This window comes from Gavia stellata, chromosome 9 (assembly GCF_030936135.1).
Source record: "Gavia stellata isolate bGavSte3 chromosome 9, bGavSte3.hap2, whole genome shotgun sequence".
Classification (NCBI taxonomy): Eukaryota; Metazoa; Chordata; class Aves; order Gaviiformes; family Gaviidae; genus Gavia; species Gavia stellata.
In genome coordinates, this window is record NC_082602.1 from 33,120,258 (window position 1) to 33,145,062 (window position 24,805).

Genomic DNA, 24,805 nt, shown 5'->3' on the forward strand with positions numbered 1-24,805 from the left:
GACAACAATATAGTACTACATGAAAAGACATCATTATCAAAACACTAAAAACTAAAATTACTTCAATTAATATAATTTAATTATGAAGATTCATGGTGATCAGATGTGGTGACAATCTGCCCAAGGAACTATTCTCCCCTGTTTAGAAGCATTTCTGTCCTCTTTTCAAAGAAAAGTCAGGTAGTTCATCCACTAGCAAAATTATAGATGAGAGAACTACGAGGTGAACAAATAACAGATGACAGAAATGAGCAATGAAATTTTTCTACTATTTTTCATCCTTCTCTCTTGTTTCGCCTTTTCTCAGGTAACAACTTAAACCTTGCAAACATACATGCTAGCTGATCCCACAACACCTTGTTTGCGTCTTGATGTAATGGTAGACTTTTTGGACTCGATGGTCTTAAAGGTCTTCCAACCTAAAAGACTGTATGACTTAACTATCAAATACAAATTTGAAAATTTTGCTTAAGACTGTAAATTATTTAAGCCAGGGCTCGGCTCCAGGAAGGATGGTTTTGCTATTAAAACTCTGGAGTAGGACCCAAAAGACTGAGGGTCTGCTACAGCCTTCCCATGTGACGTTAAGTCACTTGAATCCCAACTCAGCGTCACACCGAGATGAGCAGCCCAGCCGACGGCAAGAGCCTGGTTCCTGATCCTGAAAAGCTGTGTGTTTGTTCAGTGTTTACATCACACTTCCCCGTACTTTTTAGCTGTAAAAATAATTACTGATGGATAACAATAACACCCTATTTGAAACTTTGCATTAAACAGGTGGAGTCACGCAGCAACTGGTCTGACCTGGTTCATGTTATCTCAGATGAAGCATGCCTGACAGAAGGAGATCTCTTTTGGCACTACCCAACAAAGTCACAGATGCAGCTGGGAACTCTAGCCTTCTGCAGCAGCGGCAGAGTGAGCGTCCCTCCACCGCAGGCCCTTGTTGGGCAGGCGCAGTGCTGTCCTGCTTCCTTCCAGACTCCTCAAAAGGGCTTCTGCAAGGCTTGCTGCAATCAACTGAGAGGTGGACACGAAGAACTTGCTCTGAGCCCTGCCAAGGTAAAATGGGATAAACTGGAGACGAGAACATCTAAGGAACTGAAATAAGGTGCATCATGATAAGGCATGGGGTATTTGGTGAGTGGCTGGAGGAGAAGAGGTGGAAGCAGGACATGCTTGAACCTCCAGTGGATTTCACAGGGATGATCTCTTTGCTCCTAACAGCGTATTACTGACTTCAGGGGACTGGGGAGACTAGGGGTGGGAAGGGCAGGAAGGGGGTTCAGGACTCTGCCTTTGAAGAACTCACTGGAGGATCAGGGCCTGATATTGGAGTTTTCTAAGAATGATCTTTGTTCCTTTGAAGATAAGTTACTAGTAGTAGTAATAAGACTACACTTAAAAGGCTTTCCCTAGTTCACCTCGAAGTAAATGACTGGTTCCATTTAGTCCAATGCTTACCTATCAGCTGGTGATTAAGTGATCAAGCAGATCAGGGCTGATAAGCACACATGGCTGATAGCAATGATCAAAATGAGTTTTCAAGACTATCTATATGATTTAGAAACACAAATTTAGTTTGTTCCTGGGTTCTTTTAAATACAATCACTGAATAGCAGTTCTATGAATAAGTTTTCTATTAAATGCTAGAAGAAACGGGGAAATGGTTAGTGACCTGCTACACCACTTGGACACCCACAAGTCTATGGGACCGGATGGGATCCACCCAAGGGTACTGAGGGAGCTGGCGGAAGTGCTCACCAAGCCACTTTCCATCATCTACCAGCAGTCCTGGCTAACTGGGGAGGTCCCAACAAACTGGAGGTTAGAAAATGTGATGTCCATCTTCAAGAAGGGCCAGAAGGAGAATCCGGGGAACTACAGGCCTGTCAGCCTGACCTCGGTGCTGGGGAAGGTTATGGAGCAGATCATCTTGAGTGCCATCACGCGGCATGTACAGGACAAGCAGGCAATCAGGCCCAGTCAGCATGGGTTTATGAAAGGCAGGTCCTGCCTGATGAACCTGATCTCCTTCTATGACCAGGTGACCCGCTTAGTGGCCAAGGGAAAGGCTGTGGATATAGCCTACCTGGACTTTAGTAAAGCCTTTGACACCATTTCCCACAGCATTCTCCTGGAGAAACTGACTGCTTCTGGCTTGGATGGGTACACTCTTCGCTGGGTAAAAAACTGTCTGGATGGCCGAGCGCAAATGGTTGTGGTGAATGGAGTTAAATCCAGTTGGCGGCCGGTCACAAGTGGTGTTCCCCAGGGCTCAGTACTGGGGCCAGTTTTGTTTAATATCTTTATCAATGATCTGGACAATGGGATCGAGTGCACCCTCAGCAAGTTTGCAGATGACACCAAGTTGGGCGGGACTGCTGATCTGCTGGAGGGTCGGAAGGCTCTGCAGAGGGATCTGGACAGGCTGGATCGATGGGCTGAGGCCAAATGCACGTGATTCAGCAAAGCCAAGTCCTACACTTGGGTCACAACAACCCCATGCAAAGCTCCAGGCTTGGGGACGAGTGGCTGGAAAGCTGCCCCGCAGAAAAGGACCTGGGGGTGCTGATTAACATGAGCCAGCAGTGTGCCCAGGTGACCAGGAAGGCCAACAGCATCCTGGCCTGTGTCAGAAATAGTGTGGCCAGCAGGAGTAGGGAAGCGATTGTACCTTTGTACTTGGCACTGGTGAGGCCACACCTCGAATACTGTGTCCAGTTTTGGGCCCCTCACTCCAAGAAGGACATTGAGGTGCTGGAGCGTGTCCAGAGAAGGGCGACGAAGCTGGTGAGGGGTCTGGAGCACAAGTCTGATGAGGAGCGGCTGAGGGAACTGGGGTTGTTCAGTCTGGAGAAGAGGAGGCTGAGGGGAGACCTTATCACTCTCTACAATTACCTGAAAGGGGGTTGCAGAGAGGTGGGTGTTGGTCTCTTCTCCCAAGTGACTAGTGATAGGACAACAGGAAATGGCCACAAGTTGCACCAGGGGAGGTTTAGTTTGGATAGCAGGAAAAACTTCTTCACTGAAAAGGTTGTCAGACACTGGAACAGGCTGCCCAGGGAGGAGGTTGAGTCACCTGGAGATATTTAAAAGACATGTGGATGAGGCGCTTAGGGACATGGTTTAGTGGTGGACTTGGCAGGGTTAGGTTTACAGTTGGAGTTGATGATCTTAAAGGTCTTTTCCAACCTAAATGATTCTATGATTCTAAGAAACTTCACCCAGTAAAAAAAAAAAAAAATGTTGTTGCAAATCCTTTAAGAATTTCATTTGCTTGCCCATAAATTGCAGCTCCAGAGAAAAAAAATCCTTCTGTTTGTCAAGGTCAGGAAGATACTTTCTAAGAGATGCTTAGACGATATCCTGCATATGCAAAATCCACGTGGCAAACAGAAAGAATCCCAAAGGTATTTTCTGGAAACCTTGCTATCTTTAAGGAAGTGTTGATTCTTTTGGATCCAACTCATCAAGTGCCTGAAGTAGTCCTGTGGCCACTATGACTTTGGTTTTTTTAATGGGTCAAGGAAACCCCTAGGTGAACTCCAGATTCTATTTTTAACTAAATTTGATGTGTTCTTATTTGCTTTAGATGTTTGCAGTATGGATCACTACTCTCTTTCTTCTTGATGCAGCCAGAGGTAAGACACATAGTTGATAAAGTGTATAAACAGTAAAAATTGTTGTGTGCAGCTTACACCAGAATAACTATATTTTTAAAAAAGGATGTGCTTTGGAACAGATTTAACAGACTTCTTCATTAGGAGCATTGAGTTATGTCATATCTTTGCCACATTTAACCTATTCCTTTTTAATTCTGTAAAGGTTTCTACAGCTACCAAGCAGAATGGGAATTAGAAAATATTTTTATATACTAATTGATACTAAAATTCTCCCAGAACTGTTTCGCCTACCCACAGCAGCATTTTTGGTAGCTACAGCACTTGTAATGCCAGCCTAGGCACTTACTCTTCACAGTGAAATGCAGAGAACAAGAAAATAGCCCCAGTCCAAAGTATCTCTTTACCAATAGGAAAAAATAGTTCAACAAGGATGGACACACAGAAAGAGCAGAGAGAAACAAAAAACCACAATGCAAAAGTTTGCTGGCATCAGAGGAAAGACTCCTGTGAAAATGACTGGATCACTTGTGGAGTCTCTAGCTGCAGTTCCACAAGTAAATGTTTTAAATCTCTTTCTCTAAATGTATTTCCAGTATATATCACTCTACCCCTGCAGAGTAATGAATAGAGTAAGTCACTGTCTGATATAGTACGAATCTGTCACCTACCCTAGGTAACAATAGGTTCTCATTGTTTTCAGTATCTTTTTAATGGCAATAAAAATTATTTGGGATTTCACAACTGTTGTGCTATAGTAGTGGGTGAGGATGACGTTTAATGGCAACACCCATATGTTATATTTGCATCATTACTGTATTAAAGGCACAGTGGAAACTGGGAAACTCTAGTCCTTCAGGCACAGACCACACTTCCCAAAGCTGTGCTTTGCTTTAGGCTTCCACTCAAATTCCACTTTATTGCTTCCACTAAAATCTTATGGTGATAAAAAAATAAGGGAAATTTTTAATGTACATTGTGGAGCAACCAGAGGTATCTATTTTAATGTTTTTGTTTCGTTTTACTCCTTCATGAATTTTTTGCACAAGAAATAACAATTTAGATAATCCCTGGAGCATTAGGACTAATTTGAAGGACTGCTCCGCACTGGCAGCAAAAGCTGGTTTGTTCTCTGGATCCATAAAGGATCAAGATTTTATTGTCTTTTTCCAACAGCTGTATTAACAATATGTTTGACAAAACAAAACTTGCATTCTCCCGAGTTCATCAAGCTGAGCTCTACACTGTGTTTGCAACAGAAATCAGTCTTGAAGTTCAAGTCCCTGCTAGACGCACACGGCATGGGAGCACAGCTGAGCCCCTTAATGAAAAATAAACACAGATGCCACCCTAATCCGAATCAGCCATCTTCCGCTTCCCTGGTATAAACACTCTCCTGCCAGCTTCTTGTAAAGTGGTGGCAGCCTAACCTGCTACGTTCCCAGAACACTAACATTTTTCTTTGCGTACCCCAGGAAGGGAAGTTTGCTACAAAAGGCTTGGATGCTTTACAGATAGCCCCCCTTGGTCTGGGATCCCAGAGAGACAACTGGCAGGCTTGCCCAGCTCTCCAGAAGCTGTGAACACCAATTTCCTCCTTTACACTAGAGACAACATCATGAAATATCAAGTAAGAAACTACTTTCTTTTAATAACTGATAGTCTATTACACATTCAACAAATTACACAGTTTCTTTTCTCTCATATTTTTGCTCAAAAATCTCCCAGGAGAGGCCCCAATTCTACATTACACACTCCGTGAAAAGTCCATTCCGATTTCCTTTCATCTCATTTCTTTTTTCCCACTTCAGCTCTCTGACAGGCCAGCTATATTTACAACATATTAATCGCAGCCTTCAAACACAAGCCATCTGAGATGTTTTGGATATATTTTATATAATTCTCTACAGTAAGCTAATAGCCCAAATTCAGTTTCAGGTTTAGCATTATACAGCCAGAGGTAGGGAAGGCAATACAAAAGAAAAGCTCAATTTTGGCTCCTGTGCGTCTCCAGCTTAAAACCATGTTTCAGGCCCATACACATGGCTCAGGGATGTGGTTCATACACATGATTACTAGGTCCTCTGAACTTCATACGATTGGTCTCAGAGGCTCTGCTTATGTGGTGGCCAGCACTGAGCCCTAAGAGTTGGTAAATAGTTAAGAGTGAAGATCAGAAGATAAAGTACCTGTGTTTACCAGACAGGGGAAGGAAAATAGGATGAAAAATGAAAGGAAAACTTAGAAAGGAAAACAGGAGACTAAAGAAAAAAAATGAAGGAGATAATTAAATCATATGTGGAAAAAGAAGGAAACAACCAAAAAGAGAATAAAATGGTGATAGATAAAGAAAATAAACAAATATTAAACATTTTTGGAAGAATGGGACTGAAGGAAAATGAAGATAAAAGCTAAAGAAAAAGACTTGGTAAGAGATACCTTAGAGAGAGCTTGGAGGTTTCTCTTACAGAGAGTTGAACCAGGTTATCCCTCATGAAAACACATCAGGTAGAGAAGCACAGAGACAGCAGCCTGGCTGTATGGGAAAAAAAAAGTAAACAGGTGAGTTTATCTCCAACATCTGCAAACTAGTGGCAGCAAGAGGAAGCTCGGGACTGCGAGAGAGTGACAAATGGAAGTAGCTGAAAGGAGCCTGCAGGACTGGTTAGAATGGCTCAAATGGGAACATACTGAAAGACACCAGCAGTGTGGCAGCCCTTTCCTCTGAAGATCAGCAAGTGCTGGGGAAAAGCTCACAGCAAGATGCTCGAGGTGTTGGAGGTGGCTGGGCTGGGCTGGGCTCGTCCACAGCAGGAAGCAGTTTTGTGGGGCTATAGACTAGTCTGGTGAAAGAAGAGAAATGACCAGAGAGTGTGAATTCTACTTGGACAAAGAACAAGAGAAAAATGAAGCAAATTAATATTAACGGCGAGGGGTGTAATTTGTCGCTGTTGTTGGCTTACATTACATGAAAAAGGCTTCATAGGGTTTTTTTTATATAGATGGTAGTCACAAACAGTTGAGGTGTTTAATGATTCCTCCTGTTCGAGTCACCTCAGAACAAGTCCAACATCTCTACCTGAGAGGGCCTATGAGGTTTTAACTTTAATCAGTCTTTCACTGAAGGTGAGGTGCGTGCTAATTAGTGCATGACATCCCCGTTTAAGCTTACTAAACCATAACAAAAAATAAGTAAGAGCCAAGTTTTAAAACAACCCAGTATTCAGAATTTCTTTGAAAGAAAATAATGCCTGCCTTCTCAATAAACCCCAAAACACCTACAGCCTCTGATGTTGTAATCCTGGTGGGCTTTCTCATAAAATATAAATAAGCTTAGCGATTAAGGTCTTATCTTCAAAGAAAAAAAGAAAGAAAAATAGGTATAGATTCAAAGTCAACTGCATAATACCTTGCAGAAGATGCTATCTTTGTATTTCTATGGCCAAGTTTGATAAAAATCTGGTATTTACATGACATGTTGTACCAGTATATCTCAAAGCATTGTGCAAATGATGCCAGTATCATTAGCTTAATTAACTAGAGGAAGTGAATCATTTGTTGAAGCTATCAATTGATATTCCCCAGCAAGGCAGTTTACGAGTGAGGAAGACCCACCTCTTCAGAGTCCAAAATTATGCCTTAACTATTGGGGTACTCTGCCCTGTATCAAAATGTACACTGGGATGAAACAGTCACATCCTTGTTGTGTTGTTTGTTGGTTGGTTTTTTTGACACAGAGCATTTCCGCTACAAATCCTTCAACTATCAAAGCTTCAAATTTCCGAACACACAGGAAAACTCGCTTCATTATACATGGCCATCTTGCTGGACCGGACCTCCCCTGGATAACAGATATATGCAGGGTATGGTATGACTATTGTCTGGCAGTCATTTTACTTGTCTTTGAAAGTGCAAATATCCACATCACCCCATTAACTGGCTTAAAAATCCCACAGCAAATTTACACCTCTGTTCTCTTGTTAATTCAGGGAATATGAGAGAAGAAAAAATCCCCCGAATGAAGCTCTGTTCCACATGACCGCCCTCTTGTTCCTAGCTATGAGTATAGTCTACTTCAGCCTTCTGCTAAATGCCCCTTTGCTGCATTCACCTCCACAGGGAAGGCTACAATTAATTGATTTTTCAGCTCCTTGCCAATAACAAAGGGGGGAAAAAAGTCACTTTTCTCACCTCAGCAAAAGGTCAAAATAAACATTTCAGTTTGAGTGAGACATTTGATCTAATAAAAGCAAAATTCTTTGTTCAGCAGATTGTTTTCATTTTATTTAGACACATTTCAAAAATCAAATTGTTTTAGAATGAAAAATCAGAATGTTCCATTGTCAGAAGTGTATAAATAGAATATTTTGGTTAAAATACATGAACTTTGGGGCTGAACAATTCAAGCACATGAACGCAAATTTGGGAATCCTTTTAGATGATCCAAGCATATAAATTCTGAATAATAAAGCTTGGACCATAAAAAAGAAGTCGTACTATCCTCTTTTTCTAACTGGGGTACTGTCATTAAGAGAAGTTGATGCCCTAAAGCCAAACAAGGCATCTGGAATGGAAAACAGAACTTAAGCAGGCTCTGTGTTCAAATCACTGCCTCCACTCTGCCTCCTTGTGTTGATTCTTCACTATTAGTAGGAATTAATATACTAAAGATGTGTCTTTATCAGTCAGATAAACAAAGTGAGTCCCCAGCTATAGCAAACCAAAATATTATTTGCATACACCCTGCTACAACTGTAATTCATGCCTGTTTGCTTCTGTTCTCCTGTTTTCATGTTTTCCACCAGTTCATGTTTCACACTGAAGACGTGAACTGCATTTTGACTGACTGGAGAGGTGGCTCAAGCGGTTTGTACACCGAAGCCGTTAACAACGTCCGCATTGTGGGGGCTGAGCTGGTATATCTGGTGAACCTCCTTGAGGTAAAAGTATCTGTGGAACATAAACGCCAGCACATAGTCTGTATGGCGAAGGCTGTGTTCAGGGTGGCACCTTTAGGTTTGATGCAATAGAGTCAGGAAGTACAGAGGTACTCATTAGCGCAGCTGAAAATGTCATAAAAAGGCTCTAATCCTGCACAAATGGAAATACCTACTTCAGTGTCAGACCACAGATAAGCATGTCCCTACAGTTTACAGGCCATAGTTTCTGAAAGTTTTGCTCATGATGGGCTTTTTACTAGATAAGACATCAGTTTAGAGACCGTCTAGCAAAATCGGCAGGATGAAGAGCAGTAATAGAGGGCCAACATGGTTAAAACGTCCTTCTGTGTGTCACACACACTGCCTCCTGTGAGAACTGGATTGCAGCACAGAGATGTGATTCTCCTGCAGCCACCAACATCAGGCTTCCCATGCAGAAGCTCAGCTGAGCGTGGCACAGCAGTGCTCCTGGCGTGGTCCTCCCCGTCCTGCGGGACCTGGTGGTGGAGCATCTCCATAGCAGGACGGTTGCTTGATTCACACAGAGTGTATGCCACAGACAAAGGCACTGAAAACTCCTCCACCACAGACCGCTCTCCTGACAGGAGAGACAGGTTCAGGGGTGAGGCAGCGGGGTCATTGGCCTTTTGGATAAGCAGTCAGTGCAAATGTAGGGGAGCTATGTGCAGAAATTCCCTTTTCCTTCTTTTCTATCATAAGGGCCCATTCCTGACAGAGATTACTCCCCTCCAGAGGCGTGATATAAGAGGGGATGGAATGAGTTGGGAACTGCTTCTCCTTAGGTACAAGATCCCACCACCTGCAACAGTAACTTCCCACCCAAGACACTCCTCTCCATCGCCCGCTGGTCTGGCCATGTCCTGACACAGCACGGGGCCATGATGCAGTGCCACAGGTTTGTATCCCCCTCTTAACACGCTTGTTTTGTCCTTTCCATACTTCCTCACAGAAAGACTATGGCTACTCTCCTGCCAACATTCATTTCATTGGCCATAGTCTTGGAGCACATGCCGCAGGGGAAGCGGGGAGAAGGAAACCTGGCATTGGAAGAATAACAGGTACTGAAGCTATTTCAGCTGTTGAAGCTTTATATTTTCATGCAACTTAATAGAACTTAAGAATCACCGCTGCCTTATAAACACATAATACAGACCACAATGTGCTGGTTTGTCATAACTAACAGTATACAGCTAGCATGATGTCACACAAACGAAGCCATGTCCTATCACATGCCGTGCATTTCACATGTCAATGTTCACAGCTCTGAGAAAGGCTCGACTGCAACAGATCAGAAAGGCTTAACCGTCCCAACTGCGGCTAAATAGAGGTCACTTTTCACAGGTCACAACAAGTGCCAGGGAACATTTGGTTATGATTTTTAATGATATAAAAGAACAGGAACAAAATACTGTATTACATGTGGAATAATAGGTTTGTAAAACTCTAGCAACTCATTGTCATATTTGGTTTTAAAAGCTCACTCTAACATGACTTTTCAGCAGTTCAAAAGACTGAAAATCTGAAATGAAAAATTAAAAACTTTAGATCTAGTATGTCAGGATAAGACAGTAAATAGCCATGGACAGCCTGAAAAGGAAGAAAGCTGTTAGTCACATAGCTACGCAGAGATACAGCGTCATGACACATTGGCACATAACTTTTTTTAAAGGCTCACTATTTTCTGCTTTCCTTTCTCCTCCAGTCAGTTCTTTTCTCTGTATAGACATTGCTTTGACTAAGCTGTGTACACAGTAAGCAGTCGCATAAGCAGTTCAGGGAAACTGGGATCAGAACTGTGTTGCTTTAGCCCCGAGGAGAGCTCACTGACACTGAAGTGAAGGGGTAACATTTTCAACAAAGCTCTTTAGGAAATAAAAATAGATTTTTGACCAAATAAAAATTCTCAAACAAATCTACATGCTCAGAGCAACATATCAAGATTTCATATTTTTCACTAACATGCAAAAAAACCCCCAAACCTCTACTTATAACATTTTTCCCCCAAAAGTAAGCCAAGCACCTATCAGCATTTTACTGTGCTGCAACGCCTCCAGCCACCTTTCCATTAAAACCCTGCTTGTTTTGCTGGCTGTGGAGCACAAAATGGATTTTTATATGTGGAGTAAAGGCAGAAATGTAATGACACACAGTGTACACACACTGTATGTGGTGACATACACGTAGTAATATTTACTCAATCAGACCTATCTCCATTTATTTAGGTTTGGATCCAGCTGGGCCCCTTTTCCAGTATACGCCCACAATGGTTAGGCTGGATCCTTCGGACGCAAAATTTGTTGATATAATTCATACTCATGCTGGTCATCTTTTCTTTGACTTTGGTAAGTTTTCACGCAAAGGCTGACAGCAACACATAGGTTGGCCACAGCGTACCTGAGAGTGATCAGCCTTGATTCATTGTACATTTCAGCTCCAGGGATTCTTCAGACTTGTGGCCACCTGGATTTTTACCCAAATGGTGGGAAGAAGATGCCAGGATGCAAGCAGCTTCGTGTACCTCCTGCAACTCGGAATATCAATGACCTTATGAGAGGTAAATATATTTTAAAGAAGTAATACCTCATTATAAGCTACAGTTAGAAATAAAGGCTAGCTACAGTTAGAAATAAAGGCTAGGCTAAGGTAAAGCCTTTTGAATGTATATATTATTTATATAGCTTAGATTTGGAGTAGGGAGCGAATGCTCAAAAGTGGAAGATTTAAAGCTACCTGTGAAATACCCTCCAATTTTCTTTTATACTAAATAAGGCAATTTCCAGATGGAAACTTCAGTTAAAGCATGCAGACTTGTTCAGCACAACCTCTCTAAGAGCCTGCCACTGTGCTGACAGACTGACCTCAGTGGGAATTCCACACATGGGAGACTGGTAAAATTTAATTCAAGGATAATTCAAAAATGAGTATTTTAAAATCTGCACTTCCCTTCTCCCTAGAAAGACATCAGTCCCCATATTACTGGGGTTAGACATACTCATCCATGCCATTAACAGCTTTAGTGTCTTCAAAGGGAACAGCACAAGGTTAAAAATATCGAAGACGATAAAATGACTGCTCCGTTGATAGTTCATGGTCTTCAAAGAAAGCTGGCCAGTTAATCAGAATTACCCTGGGATCCAGTACAATAGATCCCCAAAATCCTGTCTTCTCATCCCAACCTACAGAAATTAGAACATCTGTTATTCACAGCTAAATGTTTTGAAATCCCTACTACTAGTTAAGTAATTGGCTTTCAAAAATGATCTGTCTTAGAATTGGCTGGAGAACTTAGTAACAAAGAGGACTGAAAGCTGGCTGTGCACAAAGTCACTTGGAACCAAAACACTTTCCAGTCGGAAAAGTGCGTAAGAATGTCTGCATTTTCAGCAAAAAAATCAAATATTTTCCAGAGACATTTCACAAGGCTGTTTGCAATGTTTTCTGGTGAAGCAGAAGTTCAGCTCTATTGAACATGAACAGATAGAGTTGGTTGTTCATGCAACTCCTAAAAATAGACAGCCTTAACTGCTGCCTCTTGGTTAAACCTTACTTTGTGCATACCTCTTCTGTTTGATAATATTTACATTTATGTAGTGCTTTTATGTATGAAGTCCTTTAGAAATGCTATTTAGTAACTTCTTTTTACAGCTTTTGATGCAATAGGGAGAGGGGTATTATGTTCCCATTGTATAGATGTTAAGTGAATTTGGCACTAGCACAAAGTAAACCAACCGTACAACTGAGGTTTTTAAAGTTAAAAGCACAGAACCTTCTGAATTAGATTTAAAGAAGGAACTATAAAGAAAACGTACTCAGGAAGCCCTGACAATGCAGATTATTTTCAAGAAAACCAGACAGAAATACTTTTCAGAGGGATTTTGGTGTGTTTTTTTCTTTCCTTGCATAAAGAACAGTGTGTATCAACTGGTCAACATCAACTGGTCTGTCTTTAAGATGCATAAATATTGAGAGTAGGTGAAATCCTCATTTCACTATAAACTGTGCCAGCTTGCAATTACTTCAGTGCCTCCAAGACTTCACCCTGTGATTAGGTGAGCCCCATACACGCTGAAGCAGAGTAGAGCATATTTTTATACAACCTAACTTTAGTATATTGTACTTTGGTAAAGGAGAGACTTCAGAGCCAATGAAGACAACACTTGTTACAAGGGACCTGTAAATGTAACCCAAATAGCTCTTTCTTCTTTCCTGCACTGACTGCTTATAAATTCCACTCTGATGGGAAAACGTACTTGTTTCAAAATAATTCTGACAAAATCAAGGACACACTGCCAAACATCGTGCTTTTCAGAGCATTTCACAGAATCACCACTGTCAAACGACCACAGATTTTCTAGAGCTTGAAAACGTTGAAAGCCACTGAAGTTTTTTACTACAGTTACCTTTAATTCTAGAAATGAGTCAAAACTGTGGTTTTACAAAATACCATAATGGTAAGCAAATGAAAACTACTTCATAGTAACTACTACATGCTTTACAAATGCCGTAGCTATGAATTATTCCAGTCTTTGAAGTATCAAAGGGAAATTCTCCTACATCATCCTTGGTTCTCATGCTAAAGTAAAAGTAGTTAAGTACACATAGCAGGACGGGAGGCTGCACGAGGTCTGCATTGGTGCACCTCCACCTCTGTTAACTTCAGCAAGAGCACAGGGACATGCAGATTAGAACCTAGTTCTTCCCCATCAAAAAAATATATGTAGCCATAAGTACACTTTTTACTATAAAACCAAATAATTTACTCTTTTAATTATTACCTTTTTTTAATCTGAAACTTCACTGTATGTATAAATGCTTTTGAGGAAAAAAAAAAAAACCACAAGGGTTGTTTTGGCATGGACTTTATATTCATGTATAGCTTTAATCTTTTTCACCTGGGCTTTTTCCCAGAATATAGATCTATTGGATGTGGACATAAAAGAAGTCTCCGGTATTATGCTGAGAGTATTATCACTCCCAACGGATTTGTTGGGTATCAGTGTGAAACATACCGAGATTTTGTATTGGTAAGTATCAGGTACATGTTTATCTGAAGGGTTATAGCTCTGCCCTTCTTCTCTTTATAATTTCTGGGACATTTTCTGTGTTCTAGACCATGGGATACAGGGGAGCTATGCAGACCCACTAACTACCCTCACCCAGACCATACCCAAAAAAACAGGCAAAATGTAAAAGCAGCAAACTCAAAAAAAAGATCTAAAAGAAAATAAGGCAGTAAATATAAACACCAAAAACAGTTACAAAGGGAGAGAGAGAGTTGAGTAGGAGGGCAGTGAGAGGCAGTGGCTGGGTTCACCTTTTGCGCAGGTCAGCAGTAAGGAACACTCTGGTTGAATGAAGTCCATCTAAACCTGGTGGAACCCATCAGCAAGAGGACAGCCTCTGGATTTCAGAAATGTTTAAACATATGTATAAACAATAAACATCCGTAGTATATAGGGCAGGGGAAATATTTATACAGCCCAGCATTGCTCACACAACCCTCAGGTGGCACAAGAAAGAAAGCAGCATAACATCCCAGTGTTTCATGCCTCATATAACTGGGCTTTTAGTGGACCAGTTCTGGCAATGCAACTGAGGACTGGTCAAGGAGGAAGACAAGTCTGAATTTATTTCCATCTACTCCCAAAAGGAATGATTACAATACTGCGGAAGAGTTGTTAATGTTTGTAGCAATGTTGCCACGTAACATTCAAAGTTCGATGTAGTTCAGGACTTGAAAACCTCAACCCTGTGCAATTTAGCAATGCAAGGGAAATGGTTTTTTCTATCTCATGATAAGTAAGTGATGACGATCATTTAACCTTTCATTCATCTAATGCCCAACTAGCCAAAGATCCACAAATACCAGTTCCTACAGAACCTCCCAAATATCAAAATTGAACTATCTAAATATAACAATGCTATTTTTTCCAACTGCAAATAAATCACTTTCACTGAAAATATACACACTTATGGTTTTTTTATTATTTTAATAGATGTCAAGGTCTTGATTTGAATGTTTGATCTATGTAGGTAGATTAATTTCATTAAGGTTCTGCATGGGAATAAAGGCTGAAAAGCAGACAGAACACATTCCAAAATGAGAACCCAAGCTTCAGTATTGCTAAATTTAAATATCTTTACCATATGAGTGAGATATCCAGCCAGACCTGCTTGCAAACATGGTTAGCACCCTATAATAATTAGCAGACAGCCTTTCAATGGACCCCATAAATAAATTACCTATATTTTACAGATCAGGTAGTAAGGCACAACATGTGTTAAGGTAGTTACTTATGGTCTCTGCAGGAGCATAAGGAATTAGGCCAGATTTTCAACCTGTTTCTCTCTGATTTTCAACCAGATGAAATAAGCTGACTGACCATCTCAGCTCCTTTTTTCTCCACAATGATAAATACTGAAGATATGTTCTGAACTCAGAAGAAAGTACCTTTTAAAAAAAGCTGGGAAAAATCTGAAATACCCTAATTTCTTATACTTTAAGAAGTGGGATTAAAACAGATAACGTCTTGTAACACACATCATTGTTATTTTCCCCCAGGGAGACTGCTTCCCATGTCCGAAGGAAGGATGCCCACTGATGGGTCATTATGCTGATAAATTTTCACATAAAAGCAAAAAAGAACAGCAAAAGGTTTATTTAAACACAGGGCCCTCCCCTCCATATGCTCGTAAGTGCTTCTTTGGGGTGGTGAGTTCTAAAACGGCAATGAATTATGTGCGAACAAATATCTTACACTTCTACAGAGAGCTGATGGAGTTAATGAGCGGCACTTAGTACAAAATCTAGAGTTTCAGGTGTGTTAGGAACATGCAGTACCAGCATTATCTGGGAAAGGCTGAGATAATTATAGAAACAGATCAGCTGATGCTGACCTCTGACCTAGAAACTCTGCTAAATTTTGTTAATTAGATGATGGCTTCAAAAATTCTATAAAGTTGAAGGTGGGAGGAATGCTATGCTGAAAGTGCAAAATTTCAAATCAAAAAAGTTACGTTGTTTTTATTGACAAAAATTTATAAAACTGAATCATTTCAGGATATTTTTGCAGAGCTTATCAAGTCAAAAGGGCAGGGAGTAATAAGAAGTATAGTTTTAATTGTGATTAATGTAGAAACATCCACAGAGTGGGGAAATAAGAAAATTCGTAAATAAATTGTAATCCATCACAGGCGATAAACTGAAAGGGCAATAAATGAGAGAGAGTCTTTGAGGTCCTTATTCAGTAGTCACTAAAATATGAAAGAAAAATTCAGAACAAAAAAAATCTTATATCACCTCTCCATAAGAGCAAAAAGTGAAAAAATGAATTTGAGTATAGAGAAACTAGCCATTTCTCAAATCTGAATGAATATATTCATTTCAATATTTACAAGCTGTTGAGTTTATAGAAATTATAGCCTGAAACCAAATATAACCTTATGAAGTGGGTGAAGAGATTCTCCTTTTAATAGTCCAAATTAAAGGCAGTACAAACACTTCCCAAACCCGGTTGCTTGAAATCAATCTATCTGTGCTATCGCATCTGAGGCCCTGCTTCTGCCTCAGAAAGACACGTGAGATGACAGGATCTCCTGAGAGCTGTTGGGCTGTGCGCAGGTATAAGAAAAACCCTAAACACTCCGTATATCAGGATCATCCTGGGAAAGCTGCTGGTTTTGTTTAATATCTCTTTAACAGCAGTCCAGTGGACCTCATTTCTTAGTTGAGAACAGGCTACCCATGAGACCCCACAAATTGCTTACAAGTATAATGACAAAATTAAAAGTGAGGCCAAGTGGAAGAGCAAGGTACACTATTGGCCCCGGCAGATTAAATACTTGGCATAGCCAGTAGGTCAGCAATGATTGCATCTGTGATTTAGACCACTGTCAAGGAAATTAATACTACCAGAATCACACAGAACTAACATTTGCCTTAATAAAGAGTGACATTTTGTTTACTTACAAGCACATTTGTGCAATCCTTTCCTCTCCCTGAAAGACATTGAAACATATGACAAGTTTTACTATTAGGAAAGAAATCTCCTTACAACCATAATCTATTTCATTTTGCTTTCAAAGGCTGGCGGAAAGAGATACACGTCAGAGTATCTGCAACAGAAACCATGAAGGGAAATATAGATGTAGCCTTGACTGGAACTAATGGGATCAGGAAAAAATATACAATTGACAAGTAAGTTTAACATGACTGTTGAAAAAATGGCTCTATTGTTGTTATCATATTGAATTTATACACATCTATTTTTACATGTCTTATCTTGCTCCACATGATCTGTGATTTACACTGGTAATAGAAGTAGCTGATAAGTGGTTGAAGTTCCCCATGCTATAGATTGTGGTCAAAATCTGCTTGCTGGTCTCTCTTGTACTTTATTTTCCTTTCTTTTCTAAGGATGACAGTTAGCATAGCAAAGTGGGCAAGAGCAAAGAGTTCTGTGGCTACTGCTGGACTCAAACATCATTTGGTGATCTTCTCTGAGAAGACAGATGATGTATGATGTACAGCCATTTAATCATTCCCTCCTCTGGGGAATATGTGAGTAAGAAAGTTGCAGCTGGCTTATGAACTGTGCTGGAGTCTGGGATTCCTGTCCACTCAGCCTGGCTTTTTCCAGTAAACGTGAATTTAAATCTCATAAACTGATCCTTGTCAAGAGCACAGTTTAAATACTGTAAAACCGAACCCCTCTGTGTTTGAACATAGCCCTGTTACTGGTCTGTACCAGAAGTACCTTTGGTTGCAAATACAATACTGCAGCAATCCACCTACAGATAATTTCTGTGTTAATGTCACACTGTAATGTGCATTCCATTATAATGAACATTGATACCACAGAAGGCAGGAATGTAAACTATAATTTTCAATTTTCTTCATGGTTGAAAGCAAGCAGAAACACTAAGAGAACTTTTTGACTTGGACTTATTTGAATATAGATCTCATTTACCAAAAATGACTAAAATAAACCCCTTGACAATACTGACAAAGGCTGGGCTATCTAATTTAGTGTTATCAACCTGAAAGGCACAGGAATTTAAGCAACTTAGTCATTTGCATACTTCTGTAGATCCCTCTGAGTAGCTATCTCCTCCTTAGGTGCCAATAAGCCTATATGTTGAGCTGACAGGCTGAAAGCCTGTAGAGCAGGATACCGAATAACCTCCCTGTATAAGCAGGAATGGCGTTTCCTCTGCTTTCTCAAGTAAGGTTAATACAGAGATTCTGTGGCCTTCGCCAATTTGCTTAGCTGGCAGCTGCACCACAGACTTCAACCAAAGGAGAAAAAAAGTGACATTTAGTCCTCAGAACTTCCTCCAGGTACTCAGATAAATCATGCCAGGAGAGATGAGTTTAGCCTCAACGCTGCCAGAATAGCTTCAGGGAGGGTGAAAAATTGCAATACTGACTTGGAGGAAGACATCAACCAAAATGTCAACAAGATATTCCTTCCTAATCCTTACAAAAAACATGAAATGAAAAGCACATTATACTTTTTTTTTTTTGGTGGGGTTTTTTTAACCTTCCCTTAAGTTTAGCCCTGTTACAACGTTTGTCTAAAAAAATATTTGATACATTTTATGTACAAAAAGAAAAAATCTACTGTCCAAGGACTTTATAATGCTGCATGACTTGAATGAGTGGTCGGCAGAGAGGACAGAACTTGGTGTTTCTGGACCTGAGACATGATCCCATGATCTCCTACTGCCTGAGCTGAAAGCTTCGGACCTGCGTGAGGGTCTGCATCATAAGCCCTGTGTGTTCCCCAAGGAACATACTCTCCAAAAACACATTCTAAGCTAAAATTTTGCCTAACAAACAACCCTGATTGGTAGTTCTTGGGAAAAAAAGTAATTAAATTGTAATAATAATATTCAAATCTTCAGCTCTCATAGTATCCCACGCTTCATATCCCTTTCTGCCTGAACTGTAGCATTTTTTTTCCTCATTAGTAAAGAACAGAGAACATCACTTCTGTGCTTTTCTTTTGGCAGGGGCACTTTCAACCCAGGCAGCACATATTTCAACTATATTGATACAGAAATTCCTGGGAACATTTCAAAAGTTGAGTTTCTCTGGAAAAAGCATCTAGGTCACGTACACAGAGGCTGCATGGGAGCTGAAGAAGTCACAATAATATCTGGGGAAAACGGAAATGTGTGAGTACACAATCTGATGGTGTTCCATTCTGTGGGTATGGGGGGAAAAAAAAAGCAAACAAAACAAAACAAAAAAACAGAAAAAGGGGGAAAAAACACCCAAAACACCTCTGCATGGTATCATGCCCCTTAAAGCCAAGTGGGTTTAAGTACTGAAAATAAGATCCTAATTCAAATTTCATGGAAATACCTGGTTGGTTGGCTGACTACAGTTATTCCCATGAGCTCAAAACTGCAGCCGGACTTCCCCCAAAGAACAGAGATATCAGATCTGAAATTCTGGGGGGTGTAGCCGTGCACTTGTAAGAAAGGTACAAGTTTTTCCTCCTAAAATGCAGTTTCATGTGCTTACATCTCCATTAGCAAGTAGCACAGCACATCAGAAACAGCTCTGCACGGTGCAACAGTATACTTGCCTTGGCAGGGTACTTTAGGCTGACTCCAACCTGATCCCATGGACCGGGCGCCCGCTGGCATCTGCGGCACATTAGGTACACTTCTGCAGCACACCTCTCGGTTTAGTTTTAACGAAAATGAATCTAGCTGATGTGTCCTGACACCACTCTGTTGCATAAAGCAAAGTGTGGTAAGTGGGAAAAATGGAGTGAGAGATTTACTTCAAAAGGGCACTCCGGTCCAAATTAAAATGCTAATGGAGTCTGAGCATAAAGGCAAACATGTCTTAAAATTTAATAATGAGTCACTAACTACTATGTCTTTAAAAAATCATTGGATAACACACACACTTTATGTTCTCAATCTACTAGAACCCATACTTTGACCTAACATAAAATAAAAATTGGGTTTATATTGATTATCTGTGGCTGCTGCTAAGAGAATGTCCCATTGTGCTGAGAAATATTTCTTAAACTCTTGTTCCCTCGCCAGGTCTGTGTTCTGCGGCTGTGGAACCGTGCAGCCGAGCACATGGCAAGCCCTGGCGCTTTGCTGAGGCTCGGCGACAAATGCCATGGTTGCCCACTGTGGCAACCCTCACCATCTGGAAGAGCACACTTCTTCAGTCAGCAGCAAACTATTAACAAGGCTCCTTCAATATATAGGAAAAATTTGCCCTGCCTTCTACAAAAGCTCTGTTTCCAAATTAGTGTTATCAGCTTTTATCTATACAGGGGAGTTACACTTCTGTGAATTCCAATTACAATGACAGCTAACAGGTATTTTACTAGCAGCACATTCATGTGGTGTGATTATATTTCAGAATCCAGGGGGAAAAAAATAAAATAGGAAAAAAGGTCCAGTCAATTCTCCTTTGAAATACATTTAGTTATCTTAAGAGGAGCATCCAAAAAAGAAACAACAACAACAAAGAAAAACAAAAGAGAAAGAAAGAAGAACAAAGAAAAAAGAAAGAAGAAAAAAGAAACGGTGGGGGGAATAAAAAGGAGCATAGACAGTCAAATTCTTTAATAGTCCCTGCTCACTTGTTCAGGAAAAGGACACTTTCATGTTTTTAGGAGCATCTGATTCTATGTCAGGAGTCTGAGGAATAATTTTAAATATAAAAATAATCAGAGTTTGAATGGCATTGCATGACATGTTCTTCCTTCCTGAAGATCACATTTAAACAACATTTTAGCAGCATGTCCAAAAGACTTCTCAGGAGCTGGGACTGAGTGCTGAGTCACACAGTATACCTTAAAAAACTCTACCATCAAAGGTCACCATGTGTCAAGCAGGACAGCTTAATGCACAGCAAAACATTGGCCTGTTGCCTTTTTCCTGGGGAAGAACTCACTGATGTGCTCTCTTCAGCTCTGCGGAACACTGGTGAGCTGGGACTCTCTCTATACCTGAAACAGGCATCTTTATCAAAACTATGGTGCACTATTGAGGATGTTCAATTTTCTGGCAGCCTTCGAAGTAACTATTTTCTCTTTACTGATGAAGCTGAATTTTCCACCTCTATTTTGCCTTTCTGAAGCCACTGAAGTCGGGCTGGAGCGGCACTATTTGCATTACTGTATAGCATTGCCCCCCCAAATTTGGCAGCATTTTGATTATACTGGTTAACAAAAACAGACTACTAAGAGTTAACAGCATCAGCCAAAATAAGCTAAGATTGCTTCTGTCTCAATACAAGCTACCCACAAAAATTCTTTTGGTTTTTAATTGCCCACTGTGGTCTAAGACATACAGCTAATTTTAAAATCTAACGTGAGGTTTATCATTTGGGTGCAGAAATCCTGTGCGTGAATCACGTTGGGCAACTCTGTTCTGCCCCATCTTAACAACTAGCTATTCCAGAATACTTCCAGTGAGGTTTACCAGAAGGTGTTAATGAGATGCATTACACAAGGCTAAATGTGGGTGATGAACAGGTGCGTTTCAAATTACGCAGCAATGATTTTGAGATGTCAGAATCCAGTCACATCCCATGAAGTTTGCCAGAGGAGCTTGCTTAAGGAGGTTTGCAGCAAAGTTGACAAATCAGCTGTCTACCTTCTCAGACTCACTGCTTTAGTACCCTTACCATCTCCACCCATGTAGAGTAGGATCCAGAAATCACCCTGAGCAGGGAACTCATCCTCCTCTACCCTTAGGGAAATTCCTTAGGCAAAACCCCCTTCTTGCCTAAGTAGGGACTCCCCTCTTCTGCACTCCCCTAGAGAAGTACAAAACAACCCCCCAGGTACTTCTACGCAGTTGGGAAATATCTGTAGCTAGTAACCACACCATCTTTAACATCCTTCATAAATCAGGCATGGCTCTCTGCCCCAGAGTTGCACTAATAAAGGAGACTCAGGGAGGGAAAAAGGAAGACTTATTTTCCCTTTCTTACAGTCAGGAACTGAAGAAAAAGAAGTGTAGATATTTTCCTCGGGGTCACGAAAAAGTGTGCAGCAGGGCCAGGCACTAGATTGGGTCATCGCATTTAATGACATGAGACAGCAGTGTGAGCCGTGCAATGTAGTCTATTGCTTCTCACAAGAAGGAAACAATGTCCTGTTGAACTCAAGATAAAGCCCATCCTCTCCTGCCTCCATACTTGGCTCTGCCACTTCTGCAATTCTAAAAATTAATTTGATGCTTTTATGAATAATAAATCATATTCTTACTTTCAAAAATACAAAGTTTCATTTTGTTTAATTTTAAGCTATTGATTTCAACAGCACTCTGACAAAATATAACAGCTCGTATGGGCTGATGACTTCTGCTACAAATGTGGTCCAGCTGATTAGACCACTTAAAAATATGCATTTTCTCACCCAAACAGTTCAGCTAAAAATATTGCATTAGTTTCTTCCCCTAGTGTTGTCCTGATTTGCATTTTTGTCATATACTGTTTCTTGAGTTAATTTTAATTCTTTGGCATAGTAAACATCAACTCTGCATTTCTTTGCTAATACATCTAATAGACAGAGCAAGAGAGGTTTATTTTTTATGAGCTAAAGGTAAAAAAAAAAAAAAACCAACCATTGACAGCAACTCTGTGTTGCTGGTAGCAAAGAGTCTTCCTCCTGTTTCCTTCTGTATTTAAAAATGAAAATTGTTACTTGTATGAAACCTTTGGATACTATCACTTTGTATTAATGGAGCCAGTCCAAAAAATGCAAGGGTTTGATATTTCACAAGACAATCTGCCTTTGACAAAGACTGGAACAGGTAATTCTTTCATATCTTCACAACAAGGTAAGCCAGCTTTTTAGAACAATTTAAATTGCATCTTTAGAATGTCAAGTGAGATGCACCATTCGGCATGTTTGGCTGTCATGTTGAAAGGTAGCGCTTTTTTTAATCAAATGTGCTTCATTTGTCTAGGGTTTTTAAGGACATATTATGATTTGCATTCAGACTTTTACATTATTTAAATATTCTGCAACATTATGAGTGCTTCAGAATTACAATACAAATTTCATTTAATACTCCTTAAGCATTTGCTCACTACAAAAATTATGCCAAAGGTAAATTACTAACAAAGCCATTCTAAAGCGTTCAGCCTCAGTCCCTTTTCTCTCTCATGACACTCTTTTGGCAATGGGGTAAGGCAAAACAAACGCACACACAAACAAACCTCTTAAATCTTTTCTAGAAGAAGGGAACAGCAATAATAAGTAATCCAAAATACTAACTCTCTGCTCCACTTACATCACCCCTATTTACTTTATGTGTAACATCAGAAAAATAATTTTAGGAGAAACAGTATGCTTGTCATAAAGTGATATATGCAGGTATGCTAATGAGAAAACAAGGACCATTTTTGTCAGAGTTCTCCATTAACAGGAATAAAATACTCCATTGCATAGCACAGCAAGACTCTCTTCTTTCCAAAAAGCATGGCCTATGAAAATGTCCCTCATAAATATTTGTGAGCCCAGAACCAAAAGCATAAGAATAATTAAAATTAATTAAATAGAACTAATAGGTGGAGACCTCAACGTTCACTTTATGCAGTTGTCTCTCTTCCCATTTTTGAGCCTAATTCATTTCTGTGACTTTTCAGATTTTTTCATGCTACTCTAATATCCTAGAATATATTGATAAAATCCTTGTAAATTAACCACAAATTTGCAGGAATAAGCCTACCAAGTCCTTTTGGTCTTTCATCTTTGCTAGAGATGAAGCTTGACAAGGCTTCTATACAGAAAGCCTCCCCAGTGCCTTCATTCTGCCTTTAAGACTATCTCCTTTCTGATTGTATCATTTTATAGCCCGGTCACTTGCCAGCATCTTTCCTTATAGAAATTCCATAGGAAACTCCGTAGTTTTCTCCAGGTAAAAATATATCAGACTTTTTTTTCTTCTCTAGACAATCTGTATTTCATGTGCTCCCACATGATTTTTTATCAGTTTTTGTTTCTCTCTTCAGACTTCTCTTTGCCCAAGAACAGCTAATTCTTTTCTACACAGTGGCATTTTGGTAAGTTTTTCTGACTTCTCCCTTTACGTTTCATTTAGGTTAGAGTCTTTACCTTCGGCATACCAGAAGTGAGTGAATGATTATAGTGGCTCAATGCCTGAGAACACGCATCCTGAAGGTACTTCTGGTAGATCCAAGATCTGGTTTTAATTTTTTTCAGCCCACAGTTGTGTCATACCAGTTACCAATCCACCTGTAAGATCACATTGCCTGGGAGCAAGTCTATTTTCCCAGTTAGCATTCTTGCAGGGGCATCACCTCACTCCCTTCTCTTGCATTTCCTCCTGGATATTTTTATAGCTAAATTGTTTACCTGCAGTTCCCCCACACTCTTCTCTCAGTGAAAATTATTGATTTTTCCTATAGCAGGCTCCAATTCTCAAATGTGTGTCTGTTATGTAGAAGGTAAAATAAAACCTTTGGAAAGTACTTTTGCTGAGACTTCAATGCAGTCAGGGTTTTCTGCGTAACCCCTGGCTCTAACAGTTATGTTTGGCAGGCTCCTGGGACAGAGGCAAAAATGAAAATCTTTGTGCAGTCCCAACATTTATTTGAGTTATTCTTCCAAAACCAAAGCTGACTGGGGCTGGAGTTGCCACTGGCAGGGGAATCAATTGCTCACAGACCTATCAGGAAATCTATTTACACGGACTCTCTACGAAACTTATGACTCTCATTCTTCTTTTGTACTAACGCTGTAATTTCAAGTAGTCTCCAAGCTGCTTTAAGTTATTCTGTTTCCAATAATTAGGAAACAGAAGTTGATAGCATGCCCAAATCTATTTTTATGCCTAATTTCCAAGATAAAACAGAGCCAAGAATCTGTTCTTTAACTATCAAGGATCTAAAAACTTCCGGAAAGAACATGCATCATCACCAACCTTTGCACAACCAGAGCACGCCTACATTGCTGTGCTGCAGAAAAACATACCTCTCCTCCCAGCTACCACAAGGTTGGATGGGGCCAGTGTCTTGCAACATGAGAAGCGTAAGCAATATGTGAAAATACAGGCTGGCATTGGTGTCAGTCCCCTTTTCATACCATAATTTTTCCTTTTCCCAAGGAAAGCTTGGGACATAATGTAGATGTCCAGAGTCCTAGATGGCTAACTTTATTCTGAGCCACTCGTCTGTATCCGAGCTGCTCAGAGACATTCTTTTAT

General features: G+C 40.3%; 1 protein-coding gene across 1 annotated transcript; it reads left to right on the forward strand.

Annotated features, from left to right (window-relative positions):
* The first annotated feature begins 3,595 nt into the window (after positions 1-3,595).
* On the forward strand, positions 3,596-24,689 carry LOC104253029 (pancreatic lipase-related protein 2). The gene is made up of 13 exons (XM_059821360.1): positions 3,596-3,644; positions 5,099-5,253; positions 7,361-7,486; positions 8,429-8,563; positions 9,534-9,642; positions 10,807-10,926; positions 11,016-11,138; positions 13,493-13,608; positions 15,147-15,276; positions 16,670-16,781; positions 18,599-18,761; positions 19,652-19,784; positions 24,484-24,689. The coding sequence occupies exons 1-13, from the start codon at positions 3,596-3,598 to the stop codon at positions 24,687-24,689; spliced, it is 1,677 nt and encodes a 558-aa protein (XP_059677343.1).
* Positions 24,690-24,805: the final 116 nt, after the last annotated feature.

What these genes read in the sequence shown, in the direction of transcription:
- LOC104253029 (XM_059821360.1), top strand. Translation starts at nt 3,596, where the DNA reads ATGTTTGCAGTATGGATCACTACTCTCTTTCTTCTTGATGCAGCCAGA. An exon ending in TCTTCTTGATGCAGCCAGAG is followed by an intron (nt 3,645 to 5,098) that starts GTAAGACACATA and finishes TGCGTACCCCAG; the next exon opens with GAAGGGAAGTTTGCTACAAA. An exon ending in GCCCTCCCCTCCATATGCTC is followed by an intron (nt 15,277 to 16,669) that starts GTAAGTGCTTCT and finishes TTGCTTTCAAAG; the next exon opens with GCTGGCGGAAAGAGATACAC.